The 19,063-nt window shown below is 46.4% G+C and overlaps 1 protein-coding gene across 2 annotated transcripts in view; it reads right to left on the bottom strand.

Moving 5' to 3' along the window:
• The window catches only part of AFAP1L2 (actin filament associated protein 1 like 2), a 187,305-nt gene that overhangs the window by 105,037 nt on the left and 63,205 nt on the right, over positions 1-19,063 (bottom strand). For both annotated transcript variants that reach the window (XM_063962546.1, XM_063962545.1), the window contains exons 3-4: positions 14,256-14,330; positions 13,660-13,766 (exon numbers count right to left, since the gene is read on the bottom strand). In XM_063962546.1, coding sequence (XP_063818616.1) covers positions 13,660-13,766; positions 14,256-14,330 — 182 coding nt within the window. The remainder of the gene's footprint in view (positions 1-13,659; positions 13,767-14,255; positions 14,331-19,063) is intronic.

Raw genomic sequence — 19,063 nt, 5'->3', positions numbered from 1 at the left:
CCAAAAAGGTGCAGCTGGAGGGTATGCCACTGCATCTGCAGCAAGTCTCTGCGCTGTAGATAGTGGGAATAAAATTCCTTTTACTGCAGCGTCCTATGTCCTGCTGCCAGTCCGCCTGCCCCCTCCGGCATCAACAATCCCCATTTTCTAGACGCGGCGCAGGTGGAACAAAAGGTGCTGCGGCCACCGGTATAGATGTGTATGAAAGCGGCGCAGCGAAAGGCTTTCACATACTCTTCAACAGTAACTTTTTAGCAGGTACAGTACCTTTTTTTTATTGTCTGTACCGATTTTTGGCTCTCCAAACTTCCATTGAAAGTATAGGAATAGGGACGTGGCCACGCCCCATTTACCCACAGCCACGCCCCTTTCCTAATTTGTACTGATTTTTATGTGTAAAATGTTGGAGTTTATGCTTTCATAGCCCTCCCTGCGCCACATACTCTCTGAGCCCCGGAGCCTCCTCTGCGTGTGATGTCACAGAAGTGCCTCCCCGCCACAGCCTCGCCCAGATCCCCAGAGGCCCTGACTCCGCAACACAGCACCTGGGCCGAGATGGCTAATGTAACGGATAGAGTGGGTGATATCGCGGAGGGTAATGTCTGGATGCTGAATCAAGGTAAAGGGCAGGCCCACAGGGGTACCAGGGAAACCAGCGGTGGGCCCCACTGTCTGAGGGCCCACTCCTTCCTCTAGGGATCAGGTTCCAGACTATGCACTTGTATTATACATGGTAGATATGTTGCATTACACTGCACTAAACTATTGTGTATTTCAAGCCTCTGTGGAGGCTGGCCGCACCCCCTTTGTAGGCTGGCCACACCCCTAAGTATGGGCCCCTATAACTTCATTCCCCTGGTGGGCCCTTCATGTCCCAGTCCGACACTGGTAAAAGGTGACAGTGCTGTGCAGTGCAGTTGGTGTGCAGTGTCACTGACACTGCACAGCACTCTCACCTTTTACATTGATTCAGCCAGTCACACAGTTCTGCCAGCCAGTCACTATTGTTAGCACCAGTGTCCCAACGCGCCGCATTACAGGGAAGTAGACGCACTAAATAAACTACAGCTCCCAGCAGCCCTTAGCGCCGAAGCATTCTGGCCCTTACGGCTGCTGGGAGCTATAGTTTATTTAGTGCATCTTCTTCCCTGTAATGCGGTACGTTCGGACACCGGCGCTAACAATAGTGATTGGTTGCTGTGCGAGTCTCCGGGAGAGCCACTGCCAAAGGGAGGACAGCAGCTTAGCTGCTTCCAGGAGGAGAAGCATTACCCGCCCCACCCCCACTCACAGAACCTTCGGGCCCCATCCACGGCACCCCCACATACCCCCCTCCACCACCCGCGGTTGCTCCGGACCCCCTCCCCCACCTGCAGCACCACTGCACCCGCCCCTCCACCACCCACGGCACCACTGTACCTGTCCCACCCGCAGCACCCCCACAACCGCTCCTCCCCCACCCGCGGTGGCTCCCGACCCCCACCTGCAGCACCCCCACCCCTCCCCCACCTGCAGCACCCCTGCAACTGCCCTTCCCCCAACCGCTGGCACCCCCGTACCCCCTCCCCCATCCGCATCTCCCCCGCACCTGCCACTTCCCCAACCACAGCACCTACTAGGTGATTCATCAGGCCCTGCGTGCGCTGTTCACGCCATTGCAAGGGGCTACGACCCCTTAACCATCGTACGCTCTTTGTCCATGCAATATTTAACCACTCACACAATTATGATTAGAGGTAATACTCCATATAATACAAATACTGCACGCCACAAGGGCGTGCAAGGTTTAAGAGGGCGTAGGCCCTTACGACGGTGTGAAGAGCGCCCGTAGGGCGTGATGAATGACCTAGTGATTTGATAATTAGGCCCCTGACTGTTTGCAGATATTGGATCTTATCTGAGCCAGGGTCCCGGAAAAAGAAATTTGTTAAACTGTAAACAAAAATCATTTCTTATTGCGCTGATCAGAAATGATATTTAAGGTGAATTGCCCCCCAGATATGTAAATCCTTCACCAACCACGTCAGGGTCTGTATATTACATTTACATAAGCAGTATGAGAGGAACAAGATGTTTGTCCCATCTTATCTATATATCATCTCCTTACACAGGGCGAGTCCGGTGCGTAGCATGTGACTTTATGATGCACTCGTTGGTTACACGATGACGCTGCTCTGGGAACGCGGGAACATGGCGGCCAAAACAAGCAAATGTCAAACACTTTCCCATAAAACATGCAGGAAGACGCAGCAATCTCGGGGAGGAAACACAACGACAACATGGCTCGTTTCCCAACCTTACTGCCTCAGGAAAGCACGGGGACAGTACTGACCAGGTCACAGCGATGAGCACATTTCCGCGTCTTAGTGCGCAATCTCGCAGCCAGCCATTGGACGATCTCTAGATTTTTGTAGAAACCGTTTGCTCAAAAGCAAACGGTTGGGGGTGTTAGTGACATAATTAGCTGCACCCCTGGATCTTTTAAAATGTGTCAGTGAGTAATGACTACACCTGTGCATCTGCTAGGTGACCTGGAAAACGTGAGCCTCGTGGGGTCCCGAGGACCGTGTTTGAGAACCACTATTATATGGCAATGTCAAGCATGTAACTATGGCAGGAACAGTTTGCAGTCGCCCCTCCGGTGGCAATCCATAGTCCAGAGACTGGGATCAATCGTGCTTACAGATCCCGCCATATTCCGGAAGTAATCTGGTCTCTCGGCCCAAGAGGCGAACGGTGAGATGTCACCCAGGCTGGCCGCACACGTGTGTGAGTGGGTGATCACGGTGTTTGGCCCAGAAAATCCCTTGTAATGATGTAATGTTACACACAAACGTAATGATTTATCTGTGCGGGGTAAGGGCCGGGGTTATTATTATTTTATATAACTTAATAAAGAGGAATATAATTGTATTTGCCCTTGAACGTTCCTGTAATTGGGAACAGGCCGCGCGCAGTCCCTGCTACAATAGACTGTTAAATTCACATGATAAATGCTAAAACAAAAAATGCAGCTATTTGCTTATTCTAATTCCCTTCCCACGCTGCTCTCCGGAGATTCATGTCATTCCAGGAATGGTTTTAATTTCACAGTATTAAGTAGCAAATTCCCTCCCTTTTTTTTTCTTTATTATCAGAGAAACGTGGATGTAGCTCAGAAAAAGAATAAAAGAAATTCCCCTGAAATGTGACATTAATAGATTTCCTCTAAACGAGGCTGAAAAACTGTTACTGAGGCATCGCGGATAACATTGGTCGCCACGTCGTCAGCCTGCAGACACAGGACACCCAGGACTGGACTGCTAATCCTTTCTGGTAGAGGCCCGGGGTACAGTGGCCGAATGACGAGGAGATCGCTAAGCACCCTCTTTACCGATGTGCAAGCCATCCTGATACAGAACCCCAGGGGCCGGATTATGGGGTCTATTCGTGAAGCAGTGAAAAGAGTGGAGAAGTGAGCCTGTGGAGAAGTTGCCCATGGCAACCAATCAGCTGGTCCGTACAATTGTATAGTATGCAAATTATAAATGTTACTTCAATGCTGATTGGTTGATATGGGCAACTTCTCCACTGGCTCACTTCACCACACTTTTCACTGTTTCATGAATAGAGCCCTCTAAGTCGGATGCTATGGTGATATTCCCGCAGATGGTGAATGTTTTTCGCCTGTGCATGCCTCGAAGGCAGGGATGGGGAACCTTCGGCCCTCCAGCTGTTGTTGTACTACACATCCCAGCATGCCCTGCAACAGTTTTAGCATGGCCAAATAGCAAAACTGTAGCAAGGGATGCTGGTATGTGTAGTTCAACAACAGGTGGAGGGCCGAAGCTTCCCCACCCCTGCTCTAAGGCATGGGTCTTCAACCTGTGGCCCTCCAGCTGTTGTGGAACTACACATCCCAGCATGCCCTGCCACAGTTTTGCTATTAAGACATCTTAAAACTGAGGCAGGGCATGTTGGCATGTGTAGTTCCGCAGCAGCTGGAGGGCCACAGGTTGAAGACCCATGCTCTAAGGGGTCTATTCATGAAGCAGTGAAAAGAGTGGAGAATTTGCTAATGGCAACCAATCAGCAGCTCCGTACAATTGTATAGTATGCAAATTATAAATGTTACTTAAATGCTGATTGGTTGCCATGGGCAACTTCTCCACTGGATCACTTCTACATACTTTTCACTGCTTCATGAATACATAGTAACATAGTAACATAGTATCTGAGGTTGAAAAAAGACAATTGTCCATCGAGTTCAACCTATTTGTGGTCTCCTATGCATGATGATTTGACTAAAATTTCTGACTGATGCTGCTGTCAGCCGTTGCATTTTATCCCTATTTATAGTAACTATAATGCATGACTATGCACCATACCCCTGGATATCCTTATCCATTAGGAATTTATCTAACCCATTCTTAAAGGTGTTGACAGATTCCGCCATTACAACTCCCTCGGGCAGGGAATTCCAAACACGTATTGTCCTTACCGTGAAAAAGCCTTTACGCCGTATTGTGCGGAATCTCCTCTCCTCTAACCTGAGCGAGTGTCCACGAGTCCTCTGTGTTGATCTAACCAAAAACAGGTCCCGCGCAAGCTCTGTGTATTGTCCCCTTATATATTTGTAGATGTTGATCATATCCCCTCTTAGTCTCCGCTTTTCCAATGTAAACATGCCTAGTCTTTCAAGCCTTTCCTTGTATTCCATCGTCTCCATGCCCTTAATTAGTTTGGTCGCCCTCCTCTGTACCTTTTCAAGCTCCAGGATATCCTTTTTGAAGTACGGTGCCCAGAATTGTACACAGTATTCAAGGTGTGGCCTCACTAGTGATTTATATAACGGGAGTATAATACTCTCGTCCCTAGCATCAATACCCCGTTTTATGCATGCTAATATCTTATTAGCCTTCTTTGCTGCAGTCCTACTTTGGGTACTACTGCTTAGCTTGCTATCTATGAGGACACCTAAGTCCTTTTCCAGTACAGAATCCCCTAATTTTACCCCATTTAGTAGGTAGGTGTAATTTTTGTTCTTGTTACCACAGTGCATTACCTTACACGTGTCTGTGTTGAAGCGCATTCTCCATTTGGCTGCCCATGCTTCTAATTTAACTAAGTCGTTCTGAAGAGACTCGGCATCCTCCTCTGTATTTATAGCCTTACACAATTTGGTATCATCTGCAAAAATTGACACCATGCTTTCTAGACCTTCTGTTAGGTCGTTAATGAAAATATTGAACAATAGCGGTCCTAATACTGAGCCTTGCGGCACACCACTTAGCACTTCAGTCCAAGTTGAAAAAGATCCATTAACCACAACGCGCTGCTTCCTATTATCTAACCAGTTTTTGACCCAAGTGCATATTGTGCTTCCTAGCCCTGATTCTTGTAGCTTGTAGATAAGTCTCATGTGTGGTACAGTATCGAACGCTTTGGCAAAGTCTAAAAAGATTACATCCACGACTTTACCCTGATCTAGGTTTGCGCTTACTGTTTCATAAAAGCCAAGTAAGTTGGTTTGACAGGATCTGTCCTTCATAAACCCATGTTGATTCCTTTTAATGACCTTATTGGTTTCAAGGAACTTCTGAATACTATCTCTTAGAATATCTTCCAATACTTTCCCCACTATAGATGTAAGACTAACTGGTCTATAATTACCTGGTTCAGCTTAACTTCCCTTTTTGAATATAGGCACTACTTCCGCTATACGCCAGTCTTTGGGAACCATACCTGATATAACTGAATCCTTAAAGATCAAAGATAGCGGTTTTGCCAGTTCAGAGTGAAGCTCCATTAGAACCCTTGGATGAATACCATCGGGCCCTGGTGATTTATTAATCTTTAAATGTTTTAATTGGTCACAGACTACTTCCTCGCTTAAATAAGTACCTATCAGTGTGATATTCTTATTATTGAGATTGTGTGTCAGTCCCTGAATTGGGTCCTCTCTAGTGAATACTGTTGAAAAAAACTCATTTAGTGTGTCCGCTATGTCATTATCATTTTTGCTTAAGACTCCCAACTTGTCTTTTAAAGGGCCTATACTCTCCTTACTTAATCTCTTGCTATTAATGTATTTAAAGAATTTTTTGGGATTCGCTTTGCTTTCCTTTGCTACTAGTTTTTCAGTTTCTACTTTAGCCGCTCTTATTTCCTTTTTGCATATTTTGTTACATTCCTTATAGTGCTGAAATGACTCTGCTTCCCCGTCAGATTTGTATTTTTTAAATGCTCGCCTTTTCTTGCCCATAAGTTCCTTAATCTTTTTGTTAAGCCACATCGGTTTATGATTTTTATTCCTTTTTTTGCTACTCATAGGAATACATTTGAGTGTATTTTTAGCTAGCAGGAATTTTAGTCTCTCCCATTTCTCCGTAGTATTTTTTCCTAAAAACAAACCTTCCCATTCAATATCCCTGAAAAATACCCTCATCTTTTCAAAATTTGCTTTGCTAAAGTTTAAAGTCCTAGTTGAGCCAGTATAGGGCTGTTTATAGAAACTGATATTGAATGTGACCATATTGTGGTCACTGTTTCCTATGGGTTCCCCTACTATAATACCTGATACCAAATCCCCATTGTTTGTTAATACCAGGTCTAAGATTGCATTGTACATAGTTGGTTCCTCAATTAGTTGGACTAAGTAGTTATCATTAAGTGTGTTTAAAAACATATTGCCCCTAGCAGTATCACATGAATCGTTTTTCCAGTTTATCTCTGGATAGTAAAAATCTCCCATCACTACTATATCTCCTACTCCTGCTGCTCTTTCAATTTGCTTTAGTAACAATTCATCATCAGATGCGTTGATACCAGGCGGCCTATAGCATACACCCAATACTAACTTTTTTATTCCTTTTCCCCCGCATGCAATTTCTACCCATAATGTCTCGACAGTGTCTACAGTCCCCTCCTGAATATCTTCCCATATATTAGGTTTTAAAAACGGCTTTACGTAAAGACACACCCCTCCACCCTTTTTATTTAGTCTGTCTCTCCTAAACAGTGTATAGCCCTCTAGATTGACTATCCAATCATGAGATTCATCCCACCAAGTTTCAGTAATGCCTATAATATCATACTGTTTGCTTGCTGCAAGTATTTCTAGTTCACCCTTTTTACCAGTAATGCTTCTGGCGTTTACATACATACAACTAAGATAAGTATTTTCCCTTGCGTTAGGGACATCTTTCACCTTATGTAGCAATGATGACCTGTAATCGTCATTGGTTAGTGCTTTGGTAAAATCCCTTTTAGTACCCATGTTAGTAACCTTACCGCCTGCTCTTACCCTCCCCCCAACTTCTCCCCCATTTCGTTTACTACCGCCATCCCCACTATTCTCACTGCATGACCCGTAGTTTCTAGCTAAACCCTCCCCCCAGGCTCCTAGTTTAAAATCTCCTCCAACCTTCTAACCATCCTTCCCCCCAGCATCGCTGCCCCCTCCTCAGTCAGGTGCAATCCGTCACGACAAAAGAGATGGCGCCTGACTGAGAAGTCCGCCCAGTGTTCCAGGAACACAAACCCCTCTTTCCTGCACCAATCCCTAAGCCACACATTTACCGCCCTAATCTCCCTCTGCCTCCCTGGACTAGCGCGTGGCATGGGTAATAATTCCGAGAATATTACCTTAGATGTCCTTGCCTTCAGTTTCTTTCCTAAGTCCCTATAGTCTTTCTTAAGGACATCCCACCTTCCGCTAACTTTGTCATTGGTGCCAACGTGCACCAAGACCCCTTAGTCGCTAAAACGTTGCACAGCGCCACGTGTCCTGCGGCGTTAATATACAAAGTCTTGGACTGATTGAGACGCACGGGCTTACAAATGTACAAAATATATTGGGCGGTGACGGGGAGGTGGCTATTCAGACGCAGTCGCTGATAGTGGTAGAAGTTTAGACCAATGGCTGCGTCTAAAGCAGTATTTGAGCCACCACCCGTTACCTCCGAGGACCGGCCACTGAAATCCACAGACCCTGCGTCCAAATCTGTTCTGCGTCTCCATGCGGTGACAATCGGGACACATGTGCTGGTGTGCGATTCTGACATAGGCGCAGAAGAATAAACATGGTCCGTTTGCTCGGAAACAGGCCCTTGGTAACATTCTCCATCTACAGTAGTATCACAGGGAATGACATAGGCCATCCTCTCATCCAAAGAGTTCAAGTGAGCTTCAGCTAGTGAGCCGATGGCGGTGACACACCTGTGCGTATTACTCATAGTACAGCCACATTCCAGAAGCTAATCTGCGGTAGCCATAGCGCGTGATGGCTTGATAACAGCGATATAGAGTGTTTTCACTCCGTGGTTCATAGTGATCCATATAAAACGTGCCTATGCAGCATCTATACTGGGATGGAACACATTAGTCGTAGCTAAGACCACATGATGTATGATGTCATTTCCAGTAGGCGGTTTTGGAAAAGCACTATGAGGGAATGTTAGCAAAGTTTGGAGAGAGATAAAGCGGAGAGAGAAATAGGGGGGAGATGTACTAAGCCTGTGAGGAGGAATAAAGTGGAGAGGTAAAGTACCAGCCAATCAGCTACCAGCTGCCATGTTACAGGCTGTGTTTGAAAAATGACAGAAGGTTATTGGTTGATACTTTATCTCTCTCCGCTTTATCATTCTCCAAGGCTAAGTACATCTCCCCCAAAATACCAACCAACCAGCTCCTGTCATATTTCAAACACAGCCTGTGACATGGCAGATAGATGCTGATTGGCTGGTACTTTATCTCTCTCCATGCCTTGATAAAACTCCCCCTTTGTATGTGACTCTATGGAGTATCCTGGGTTATATGCTTCACTACCAGCATCAGTAGTGATTATCCCATGATCTTTTATCTTTATAACTTGTGCAAGTTAAATTGCCTTCTGCATAATAAAGTAACGTTGGGTCTCTGATATACTTTTTTGCCTTCCCGTGACGTATGATGTCATTTCCGGTGTGTTGGAAGCGCTGCTTGGCTGCGGCAAGGTATTTAAGTTTTGTGGGGGGGTTATACGGGTTTTTTTGAGTCTCTGGGAGGTGGTCTAGAAAATGTTCCAAATGGTGTAGACATCGGTGTGCTGCGGCCCTGGAGAAATAAAACGCGTTCCGGATGATAGGTCGACAGTTAATAGGTCGATGCCATAGGTCGCCATGCAGGTACAAAAAGTCGACATGCAAAAGTTCGACAGTGCTTAAGGTCGACGGGTACAAAAGGTCGGCAGGTTGAAATGGTCGATGTACATATGGTTTACGCAATTTTTTGTTCTAATCAAATTGTGTCGGCCTTTTCTTTGTTGACCATTTCCATATCGACCTTTTGACCGTCAAACTTTTGTACCTGATGACCTTTTGACCTTTTCAAGTGTCTACCTGATGACCTTTTCAAGTGTCTACATTTTACATGTCGACATATGATCTTGACAAACTATTGCATATCACCCGTATGGGGTTGACCTATTGACTATGGACCCAATGATCCACACCCGAATAAAACTATTCGGGGGAAGCTGTGGCGAGTGACCTCTCTTTGTATATGTATGTATATAATGACACTTGATATATACACAATGATCACGTCCTCCCTTAATCCTATATATAGTACTGTAAATAAATCTTGCTCGTTGCTTCCTGATTGGCTCAGAAGGGAAGATATTACTTCCTGTCGCCCTCATTAGCATAACCGCCCCTCTCCGCACACTCTGGCGGTTCCATGGTGTGGGCTGGAGCTCAGTGCTGTGCAGGATATTAGGGCTGAGGCCTCACCAGTGCATTATAAAGGGGCAAATCTATACGTTTCTGACTTAAACATGATGGGGGAGGTGTATCAAATCTTGAAAAGAGAAGAAGTGAAGTTGCCCAAATGAACCAATCACCTTCTAACTGTGATTTTTGTCTAGCACAATTTATGACATGCCAAAAGCTAATGACAACTTCTCCACTTTATCTCCCTCCAAGGTTTGGTACACCTCCCCCTGTCTTTAAATGACCCTATTATCACAGCGTTGCCGACCGTAGTGTACATGAGTCATTAAATCACTGTCCCCATTCTTCAACGCTTCCCAAATATTTACAATCAGAGAAAAAAAAAAAATTAGAGCTAGAGAAGAAGGGCCCTGATTGTGTAGGAATTGTTCTCGCCCTCAGGTGTGAGCTAGCCCTGGATGTATATATAATGATACAAGCATCCCGGCCGTACCAGTCACAGCAGCCGTTATAGATAACTGAAATGTAGCCAAAACTTTTTATAACCGTGATTGGATACTCTTATTATCAAACAAAAATTGCAGTTTATCAACGTTATTCTCCAACGCGTTTTGTGGGTTGGTCATCGTTGCCCAACTCCTTTTTCCAGCGGGCACCCCGGTTGATGCCATCCTGAGATGGCAGTAGCAATTAGCGGACAGCTGCACTGCTTGTACTGTAGCTGTCCATGTCATCGCTTGTGATTACCATAAGCGGCAATCAGGGGCAGATTGGGAACTAAAAGTGCCCCGGGAAAAATTTCTAGAAGTGGCCTCACGTGGGCGGCATCAAAACAACTGTATGCGGAACCGATACCACAGTACGCGGGATTAGTACATTACTATGGAGCTCAGTTATCAACGAAGGTTAAACCTCTCTGCATATGATAAATGGTGCTGCAGCTTCCAACTGTCATTTTTCAAACACATGACAGTTGGGAGCTGAACACATTACAGTTGAGAGCTGATTGGCCGGAGCACCATTTATCACATGCAACGAGTTTTATCATTCACAACGAGTTTTATCACAAATGGGACCTTATATTTGGAGGCATCAGTCTAAAAAGCAACAAGCAATGGTAGGCGTGGTTACACCAACAAAAGGCGGAGCATGTCACAGGTGCCGGACCTAACACACAAAAATCTTATTGCCTCCTCTACCAAAGGTAGCCCTATGTACTAACAGTAGCAAAGCTAATACCAGATAATCAGGTGTCATAGGTGCCAATTTCAAAAAAACAACCCTGTACTTTTTGACAAAGTGGGCTCTATTACGTGAGTGCGATGGCGCACACAGATACATATGAAATTGATATTACTTTAGGCGGCACAATGGGCGGGATGTACTAAGCGGAAAATGCGGTAAACTCCCTGTTTACCGCATTTTCCTGATGTACTAACCCCCGGCCAGCAGGACAGCGCCGCGGCGGGGTACGCTTTAGCTGGCGTACGTCCATAGAAGCCTATGGGCTTCTCTCCGTGGCGCTGTGTGAGGGATCCGATCGGATCCCTCCCAGCATGCCCTGCGGCCGCCCCCGTCACCCCGCGCATGCGCAGACTGACTCCTGGGGCCGAATCCCGGAAGTCAGGCTGCCGCTGCGCATCGCGGAGGACAGCTCTTATCGGAAGAGCTGTCCTCCGCAATGCTGATCGCATATGTTAGTACATATGCGATCAGCATCGTGGCGCAGGGCGGCGATGGGCGGCGATGTACATTAGTACATCCCGCCCAGTGACTGGGAAGTGGCCTGAAGTAATCGCAATAAGAGGTGGAGTCACGGCAGCCACAGCGGCCATTTTGAAAAAAAGATACAAGGGAAACTTTGCATCAGCCAGGGACAGCTCGAGGAGTCGATGTTCGTCCGATGGTGCGCTGATGGTGGAGAGTTCTTATCTACCGGTGCACTTGAGCAATGATCAGATACAAATGTGGGCATCGCAGAGTAGTAGTGCACAAGGGGAGGGGCTTACACTGGCATTTGCATATTTTCACACTCGAGAGCCCGTGAGTCATATCCGCTGCGCTTGAGTGGCCTGCGCCAGTGAATCAGGCCCATTAATCAGCGCACATCTACTGTTTACTGACTTATCTGCTAAACATAGTTTCTAGTCACTGACTAAGGGATCTATTCATGAAGCTGTGAAAAGAATGGAGAAGAGAGCCTGTGGAGAAGTTACCCATGGCAACCAATCAGCTGTCCGTACAATTGTATAGTATGCAAATTATAAATGTTACGTCACTGCTGATTGGTTGCCACGGGCAACATCTCCACTGGCTCACTTCTCCACACTTTTCACTGCTTCATGAATAGACCCCTAAAGGAGCTTCCCAACATTCCGGCCAGTTATTACAGGGATCCGAGGCCTGAGAGTGCAGAGAGGCAGCAATCGGTTAAAGGAACAGGAAGTGCCCCCTCTTCTCGCCGGAGGACATTCCCAACTGTACATTCTTTTATTAGTTCCAGGACGCGTGTTTTCCCACGGATCCAGCCCATACACCCTGCACCCCAGCTGCTCCTCGCCGTACACAGCTAGCCGGAGCCTGGAGAACCTCTCTGACATTTGCACCCAGAGACTGAACCGCCGCCTATTTCAGTCCCTCAGCCCGCAGAGAGGAAGACGCTGGTCGCAGATAAACATTAAACCAAAACAAAACTAAATGAGTTATTGGCCCGTTATCTGCAGAAATCTGCGCAGCGGTCAGGCTTTGTTTACACTGCTTACAGCAGAGTCTGATAGTTTATAATCGCTCTCATCTACTTTCATGTGATATCTTAAATGCGCTGATTTGCAGCCTGTGACTCTTATTTATTACTCAACACTGGGGTAAGGAAATTGATTTTCATAGAATGCCCCGTAGTGTCACAGTAATTACATCATATAACTCCGCCTCCAAGTGACTCCTGACACTAGAGGTCTAACACTAGAGGATGCACCCATTAACTGGTACACAGTAGGAGACAGGTACAGAGCGCTCTATATCCTAACAAAATAAACATAGCTGCATCAGCAGACAACACTGACATACGTATCAGGGTGACAGAAAACCGCGGGATTTGGTGCAGTCGAAGATTGTGTAAGTGAGAGAAGGATAAGAACATGAGAGTTGAGGGCCCTGCTCGTGAGAGTTTACATTCCAAAGATGGTTTCCCATCTCTGTTTGGCATAACCAAGCATTTTTTGTTTTTCTTTAAAGAGGTGCGGGAACACAGAGCATAGCTCCGCCCCCTTACACCTGCAAAGCCCCACCCGCATGTTCTGATTGGCCCAGTGAAAGAACAGGGTTGAAAAAAATCAGTTGTGGAAACCATCGATGGTTATCCACTGTATATTTGATAGCCATCGATAGTAACCTCATTGATTGGCCATCAATAGCAGAATTTCCACAACCCCCCCCCTTTAGTGTGAGAGCAAGTAGCCCCTGTAAAACACACTCATGGCCACACGCTGCAGCCAGCCGGCCATATACAGATAGCTAAACTACTGTATATACTGTAACTACAACCAAACTAATCGGCTGAATTATTTGAGAATCCTTAATTTATTATATACCACGTTTTATTAGGATTAGGGAGACAATGTAATAAAAAAATATATACAGTATATTCTGTGTATATTTCCAGTTTATAACACTTACAATATGCTAATTACCATTCACCTAATCATGTATATCGGCTAAGAAGGCAGATAGTGCAAACATGAGATCATTTACAATCATAATGGCTAATCTGCAGACTCATTTGCATATATTTGGACACGCCCCTCGCACATCTAAGGACCGAAACAGGGTCAAAAGTTTCAATGATGCAATATGCCTGCTGTGACATCACTGGCCGTTTCCTATAGTGAGGAGTCTGTTGGGGAAACACAGGTCCAAGCATCGGCCCTGCCCCAGAGTAGTGCTCCATAGAACAACAATAATAACTTACAATTTTCGGAGGTGGGAGGTCAGGCAGGCTTTTTTGTGGAGGCGCAGAGTGCAGTGCTGTCACCCCATTGGTCAGCACATCTTTGGCTGGCTGCTCTGAAGTTGCCGCTACGGAAAAAAGGTATTCAGGTCAGATATATGGGGAATTTCTTCATTCTGTTCAATAATGATGATGATATCGGGGCAGATGTACTAAGCTTCAGAGAGTGATAAAATGGACAGATATTAAGGGGTCTATTCATGAAGCGGTGAAAAGAGTGGAGAAGTGAGCCTGTGGAGAAGTTGCCCATGGCAACCAATCAGCTGCTCCGTACAATTGTATAGTATGCAAATTATAAATGTTACTTCAATACTGATTGGTTGCCATGGGCAACTTCTCCTCTGGCTCACTTCTCCACACTATTTACTGCTTCATGAATAGACCCCAAAGTATCAACCAACCAGATCCAAACTGATATTTTTCAAACCCAGCCTGGAACATGACCGTTAGGAGCTGATTGGCTGGTATTTTATCTTTCTCCATTTTATCTCTCTCAACGGCTTAATACATCTGCCCCATTATGAGCCGGTGATTTTAATGTCGGCTATAAAACATACCTGGCGCCGTCTTTCCTGCTGTTCCCTTGTCAGACTCCAACACCTTGTTCATGTAGATGTACTCTTCATCGCAACCTGAAATATGGAATGGTCCTAATCTGAGATATTGCAACACTATATACATTTCTTGGTGCCATCACTATCATCTGTTTATTGAAAAGTTATCACAGACATTATAGAGGAACCTATAGTATTGGCACAAGGAGCATGGGGGAGTAAACGGAAGGTGCGCCTGTCATCTGTCAGTTTCTGGCTTCCTGTCTAATATATCCTATAATCAGGGGTGTAGCAAGGGTGGCTCCAGTGGAGCACGAGCTCCGGGCGCTGGAAAACTTAAAGGGCATGCTGCCACCTGAACACCCCCCTCCCTCTGCCCACTATACCGTGAGCCACTGTGCAGGCAGCCGCGGAACTTGGAGACTAGCTAGGGTATAGGTTAGGCCAGAGGCGACAGCAGGAGACACGGACAGCCGGCACAAGCTGGAGCTCTGCTGCCCTCTTTATATGTCTCAATGTCTGCTTGTAGCTGTGCAGCAGGGTTACTTCTGTCCTACCTACACCACTGCCCCGGCTGCTGCAGCACCTCTTTCTGCTCCGGCTGCTGCAGCACCTCTTTCTGCTCCGGCTGCTGCAGCACCTCTTTCTTCCCCATCTGCTGCAGCACCGCTCTCTGTCCCGGCTACTGCAGCACCTCTTTCTGTCCTGGCTGCTTTAGCACCTCTCTCTGCCCCAGCATGTCATTTTGCCTCAGCTGCTGCAGCACCTCTCTCTGCCCCGACTGCTGCATCACCTCTCTCTACATTGATTCTACAGCACCTCTCTCTGCTCCAGTTGCTGCTGCTTCAGCACCTCTCTCTGCATTAGAAGCTGCAGAGTAACATATATAAGTGGGTCTACTGTGGTGTAATGTGTATAAACAGTTCTAATGTGGTGTAATGTGCATAAGCGGCTCTAATGTGGTGTAATGTGCATAAGCTACTCTAATGTGGTGTAATGTGCATAAGCGGCTCTAATGTGGTGTAACTTGTATAAGCTACTCTACTGTGGTGTAACGTGAATAAGCGGTTCTACTGTGTTGTGTAACTTGTATAAGGGGCTCCACTGTGTGGCGTAAAGTGTATAAGGGATACTACTGTGTGGTGTAATGTGAATTGGTACTATTCTATGGCCATGCCCCTTCCCCCATAAAGCCACGCCCCTATATTTTCCATATTTTAAACATGGGGGCGCCCAAAGGAAACTTTCGCCCTTGGCTTCAATAGGTCTAGAACCGGCCCTTTTACCAATTTAGGATTTTTAAATATTTTTATTTTCAAATGTAACATGCCCCCAATTCAGTACAGGGGAGGGGGCGCCGAATCATACCCTTGCTCCGGGCACCATGCCACCTCGCTACACCTCTGCCTATAATGCTTATAGCGCTGTTCAGTGTCTGTTCTGAACAATGGCTCCCACTGTAATAACTGGGCAGCCTGGTCAGAACAGCCAAAGAAAAGGAGTACCACTGCGCCAGGAACGGGGTATGGAATACAGTGTTGCGGAATGGGGTGAGGAGAGGGTGGACTGAGGTGACCCGGCACAAGCTGCCGTCCAATTTAGTAGCTTAGTAGGAAAATGTATCACAGGTTGGCGAGAGATAACGTGGGGAGAGATAAAGTACCAGGCCCTGTCATTTTTCAAACCTGTAACATGACAGTTAGGAGCTGATTGGTTGGTACTTTATCTCTCTCCAAGCCTCTCCGCAGGATGTTATATTAAATAACTCAACACACATTGATACATTCATTCATACATACAGTTACTACACATTAACATCCCCGCTCATCAAACTATGGGGCCACCTGCTGGGGATGGTGCCTCCAACGCCAACGCACTATGCGTAGATGTTTTTTTTTTTTACTTTGGGTGGTACAGTACATTGGGGCCCACAATATGTCACTTTACGTCAGCTTCACGGTATAGAAACACAATAACATCTTCTCGCTGTTTGCTATTTGCTATACCCTTAGTTGTCTTTCTCTCTGTATACAGTATATCACTGATGGCTGAGATGTTGGCTCTCAGAGATCCTGTAACAGCTGGTACAAGACGTCATCCTTGGAGAGTGTGAGCTGCTGAAACATATCCCTCCTCTGTAGGCGGTAATACAACGGACACTGGGGGTTATTCCGGTTTATTAGCAAGCAAAAAAAGTTAGCAATTGGGCAAAACCATGTGCACTGCAGGGGAGGCAGATATAACATGTGCAGAGAGAGTTAGAATTGGGAGGGTCATTTTGTTTCTGTGCAGGGTAAATACTGGCTGCTTTATTTTTACACTGCAGTTTAGATTTTAGTTTGAACTCACCTCACCTAGAGACGTTTCTTGCGCCGGGCAAGTCGTGCATTCGCACGAGGCACCCGCCGTGGCTCTAGGTGGCTACGTTTGCTGCTACCCCTTCTCCCCCGTCATTACTACTCCGCTCGGGGGGCGGAGTTTCGTGCAATGGCGCGTTTGCGTCATGACGTCACGACACAAACGCGTCATTGCACGCAACTCCGCCCCTGAGCGGAGTACTGATGACGGGGAGGAGGGGGAGCCGCCCGGTAAGCCTGCCAGCAAGCTAGGAGGAGGGAGAGGCGGGCCGGCGCGGGCCGAAGAGTGGGAAGCGGGAAGACCGCTGCAAACCTACAGTAAGTATAACTTTCTCTTTCTCTCTCTCTCACTCTCTTTCTTTGTAGAAGGGGTCTCTGACTGCCGTCATGTGTAAAATGGGGACTCTTGCCTGCCGTAATGTGTAAAATGGGGATTTAATGTATCAAGGGCAGTGTGTGGCATAATATGATGCAGGGGGCATTACTGTGTGGGGCTTAATATGGTAGAATTTTTTTTTCCTGTGGTTGCCGTGATCTGTTGGTGCAGGGTCAAAAACTGGGGTGTAAGGTAGTCTTTCCAGACGAGGCCACGCCCATTTTAATGGGACCACACCCTTTTAACAAGGCCACGCCCCCTTTCCGGGAGCGCACTCAAATTCTTTATTTTTATATTGGGGGGGCGCATTATTATATGGCAATGGGGGAGGGGGGGGGGGGGGCGCATTTTTATATCTCGCACTGGGCGCCAAATTGCCTAGAAACAGCCCTGAACCCACCCAAATCTAGCTCTCTCTGCTACACCTGCCCCACCTGCAGTGCACATGGTTTTGCCCATTAGTGCACTTTTTTGGTTTGCTAACAACCCTGACTAAGGGCCACTTTCTGCTGGACCAGGAGGTGAGGCTATCCTTTCATTTGGACATGGAACTACTTGTTGACTAAAGACACCAGCCAACCCCTGTCCGCATCCCCCGATATATTCAGGTTCAGATCCTCAGTGTGTTGATTGCATTCCAATCTCTGTGACCTACTCGCACTACAGAGAATTCCTGCTGCAACTAGAATGTCTGAACTGCTTGTGATTGGCTGATTGTGTGACTGCACAGCTGAAGCTGATAGGTGAGTATTTTGTGGTTTGTGTCTGTGGGTATTCATTAATGCTAGGAGAGAGATAAAATTGTGAGAGATATAGGGGTCTATGCACTAAGCTTTGGAGAGAGATAAAGTACCAGCCAATCAGCACCTAATTGCCATGTTACCGGCTGTGTCTAAAAAATGTCAGGAGCTGGTTGGTTAGTACTTTATCGCCGTCCACTTTATCTCTCTCCAATGCTTAGTACACAGTACCAGCCAGTCAGCTCCTGCCTTACATTTCACAGGCTGTGTTTGGAAAATGACAGGAGCTGATTGGTTGGTACTTTATCTCTCACAATTTTATCTCTCTCCAAGCGTTGATAAATACTTACTTAGTGTTTGTTTTTCTCTCATATGAAGATGTACTGGAGAGGTTTAATTGATGCTTAATGGAGAATGTGTATTTTGGTTAAAACCTAGGTGTTATTGCCTGTGACAAATGCCTGGTATAAACCAGGTGTATACGGTACCAATGCAGGCTGTACAATAGGAAATGCACTTTTTATGTGCTGTTTTTGTTGTTGTTGTTTTTAAATTATGCATATTTAGGGAACAACCCTGCATTGGCCCCGGTCTTCATTAAACCCCAATACTTCTACTAATTGTTACCTTGGTTGTGCAGAAATCTATGTCCTTTTTGTCTCTCCCTGGAACCTACCTGAATTCTCTCTCTCTTGCACGACCTTCTTCATACGAGGCACACTCTTCTTTTTGAACATGTACAGAGGCCTTGCTTCAGGGAACTTTTAAAGAGAGGAGGAGGCTCACTTGCAGCCTCCTCCGTCTGGGCCGCATCCACACACTCTGCGCCCATTATAAATACGCCAGGGCCTTGCTTTGAAATATTCTAATATACAGCAGGCTTTGTCCTGTTTCCCTGTTTGTACTCTTTGTGGCCTTACTACAGGTAGATATATGATCTTGGAGATACCATTCTGCCATGATTATGTCACCTCAACATGTTGTTGGCATGTCTACCACAAAGAGCATACTTCACATCCGTTTTCACAGATAGGGGCTCATTTATCAAGAATCGCATTTGCAATGTGATCTGGGCATGATATTAGCACCCGGAATCGCATTGCAGGATGGGATTATTACCGTGGGATGTATTAATCCTCACCGGCAAGAACAGGAGCTGCGAAAGTGTTTACCGTGGTGGCGGGACTCCTGTGCATGCGTAGTCCAGCTGACCACGCATGCACTGCGGCTAATGCAAGGAAGGGTTCTAAGGGAACCCACTGTCGGCTAAGTTGGACCATCAGATACAACGGGCTGCCATCTTCAGAAGGCGGAGCTGCGGGGGCCAAGCTGCGGGAA

Source organism: Pseudophryne corroboree, chromosome 3, assembly GCF_028390025.1.
Source record: "Pseudophryne corroboree isolate aPseCor3 chromosome 3, aPseCor3.hap2, whole genome shotgun sequence".
Classification (NCBI taxonomy): domain Eukaryota; kingdom Metazoa; phylum Chordata; class Amphibia; order Anura; family Myobatrachidae; genus Pseudophryne; species Pseudophryne corroboree.
The sequence above is the reverse complement of the archived record's forward strand: the minus strand, read 5'-3'. Positions and strand labels throughout refer to the sequence as shown.